The 2783-nt window shown below is 25.5% G+C and overlaps 1 protein-coding gene across 2 annotated transcripts in view; it reads left to right on the top strand.

The window, feature by feature from the left end:
- The first annotated feature begins 513 nt into the window (after positions 1-513).
- LOC100161775 (N-terminal kinase-like protein) overlaps positions 514-2783 on the top strand; it is a 13283-nt gene continuing 11013 nt past the window's right edge. The window contains exons 1-2 of one of the 2 annotated variants that reach the window (XM_029488775.1): positions 514-941; positions 2085-2234. In XM_029488775.1, the coding sequence (XP_029344635.1) occupies positions 825-941; positions 2085-2234 (267 nt within the window). In that variant the 5' untranslated portion in view covers positions 514-824. The remainder of the gene's footprint in view (positions 942-2084; positions 2235-2783) is intronic. The other variant, XM_001949404.5, reaches the window with a different exon arrangement.

Raw genomic sequence — 2783 nt, 5'->3', positions numbered from 1 at the left:
TACCTATATTAGTATGGTAGTGTGTATTATAAAAATAAAACAAATATTTCGGACGGGCATCGCCGGGCGGCTCAGTTAGTAAATTCTTATAAAAATTAAAATTATTTGTGTTTATAGCTTATACTTATTGTAGATTGAAAAAAAAAAAAATCTTCATAATATTATAATATTATATTAAATACTCAATTATAATATATATACTTACTTATTATAATGACGTAAATATTTACGTAAAATTGATAATACAATAATATTGTCTATTCTTCGCCTAGAGGCTAGAGGCTAGAACCATAGGACCATAAATCATAATATTATACCATATTACTATGCACGATGTACATATTAGGTATATTATGTATATACCTAGGCACCTAGCGTAATATTATACAATATACATTATTAATAATTAATTCCACCTTGTCTAGAACTTGTTATCGGCGATAAGCGTGATTCTGTATTATCAAAATTATATAATATTGTTATCAACAACATCAAAATATCGTGTAAATAATAATATTATCACCTAAATTGTGACAAATTTATTTCGTTAGATCAATCATCGAGACGTATTATTTAGTATTTAAATAGTGTTATGATTTTATTACTCCTTAGCTCAATGCATGACAAAACAGATCGTCATGATTCGATGTAGTCAACCGTCTCTGTACTTTGCTAGTTTTAATCATCTATCCGTCAAACGCATCTGAATGATTATTTTAAATTCGAGTTCACTAATCGTTACTATAATATAATAATAGCTAATAGTTATTCTTAATGCTAAAATATTCTTAATATCCTAAAATAGACCCTTGTAATTTACAACTATGTGGACTATATTCTCAAGAGACTCATCCAAAGACTTTCCGTACGAAATCAGTGAATCACCGAAGTATGTGTTCAACGAAAAAAGTCTGTGGAAATTGAATAAAGGGAAAAAGAAGGTAAGAGTGAAACGTGAATTTTGATAGATTTTCTAAATAAAAATATTGTATTATTTGATTATTCGCTGACATTTTTGGATATAGGTGATATGTCTTTATCGCCGATTGGCTGAGTGATATCTGTAAATACCTATCTAATATTATCCAGGATATTTGTGCTCTTTGAATAATTTTGGAGAAATAATAATTTTTCACCATTAAATAAGATTGAAAGTCCATTATACTGGTTATAATCAAAAATCTATCAATAATTTTTAATTATAATGTTAAATAAAAAAAATCTAATTTTTTACTAGTTGCGCCTATTTTAACTCAAATAATATTATGCCGGATAGGAATATTTTTAATTTGAAGATTATAGTACCTAATGTTGCTGAGCAATGCCAATCATTTAAATAATTAAGATTTTTACTTTAATTATTAATTACCTACTCACTCTAGGTAAAATTTTACCCATATTGAATTATAAGAATTTTAATTCATACTTAATTTCATTCATTATTAATATTGCGTAGGTATAATAGGTATATACATACAAAAATACATTTTCAATTAATTTATTAACTTTTATATTTTATTCACACAATTAAATTAAGCACCTGCCATTATCTATAGGTACCTAACCTAACCTACCTATTTACATAGGTTACTCAAAACACATTTTGAGTAATACTGTAAGCTAATCTTTCCATTTTTTCTTTCTTTTTTTTGTAGCCTAAGTATTTTACTTAAAATATGTTATTAAAAATAATTTTATACTTATTCTATTATGCCAAGTATAATATAAACGGGGGTGGGCAAACCTCGGCTCATGTCTTTACATTTAACTAATATGTATAATAATAGGTATTATTCTTTTTTCTGCTCTTCATTTTATTTTTCATTATATTGTGTGGCACATGATTCTTATTGTTGGTCAACTTTGATATATAAAAATTAACATTTATATACATTATTCAGAAATCTCATTTTACATAATTACCTATTCAAAATTTCAAAATCAAATTAACTTTTATACTCAACTTATAGACTATTTTCCTACTTCCTATAAACTCTTTTATTTATAAGCTTTACTTAGCACCTTATATTTTATATTATGTTATAACTTACTAATAATCATATTATTATATATTTTTTTAACAGAACACAACACAAGAAGTTTCAATATTTGAATTTTTAATCAATGATGACATTCCAGGAAGTGAAACCCGTTCAGCACTTGCTAAATCAGCTGTGAAACATTTGAAAACTTTAAAACATCCAAATATTCTCAGCTTTTTGGAAAGCTCTGAAGTAAATAAATAAATATGTTTATTTTACATTGCTCCAACAAAAATAAATTGCCCAACACTAAAAACAATTTATTAAAAATATACATTTTAGATTCTGAGTAGAACGATGTATGTATTGATTTTACAATGATGTGTGTTTTTTTTTAATTTATTTAATTTATTTTTTTTGTCTGTAAACGATAAGTAGTCGAAATAATGCTTCGATTTTCAACTTCAGTATCTTGTTCAATTGGAAAGTGAATATCGTTGGTGTATTGGGGAGGTCAAAATTTAAAATTCCCAGTAATTTTCAAAAGCGCCAAGAAAAACAAAAGAAAAATTAAGGAAAAACGGGAATTTTTACGCAAAATCGATTTTTCACAAAATTGAATTTGGTTTTTGGTGTAACTTTAAAAAAAATGACCGTAGATACGTGAAATTTTGACTGTATGTTTATATTAGCATTTTCTATACACCATAACATTTTCAAATATTTTGACTTATTTGAGCTCTTTACGGACATTGTCAGTTTTCATTTTTTTTTAGTTTTTTTTTCTAAAAATATCAATAC

This window comes from Acyrthosiphon pisum, chromosome X (assembly GCF_005508785.2).
Source record: "Acyrthosiphon pisum isolate AL4f chromosome X, pea_aphid_22Mar2018_4r6ur, whole genome shotgun sequence".
In the NCBI taxonomy this organism is placed as follows: domain Eukaryota; kingdom Metazoa; phylum Arthropoda; class Insecta; order Hemiptera; family Aphididae; genus Acyrthosiphon; species Acyrthosiphon pisum.
Note: the sequence above shows the minus strand (reverse complement) of the source record. Positions and strands in the feature narration are given on the sequence as shown.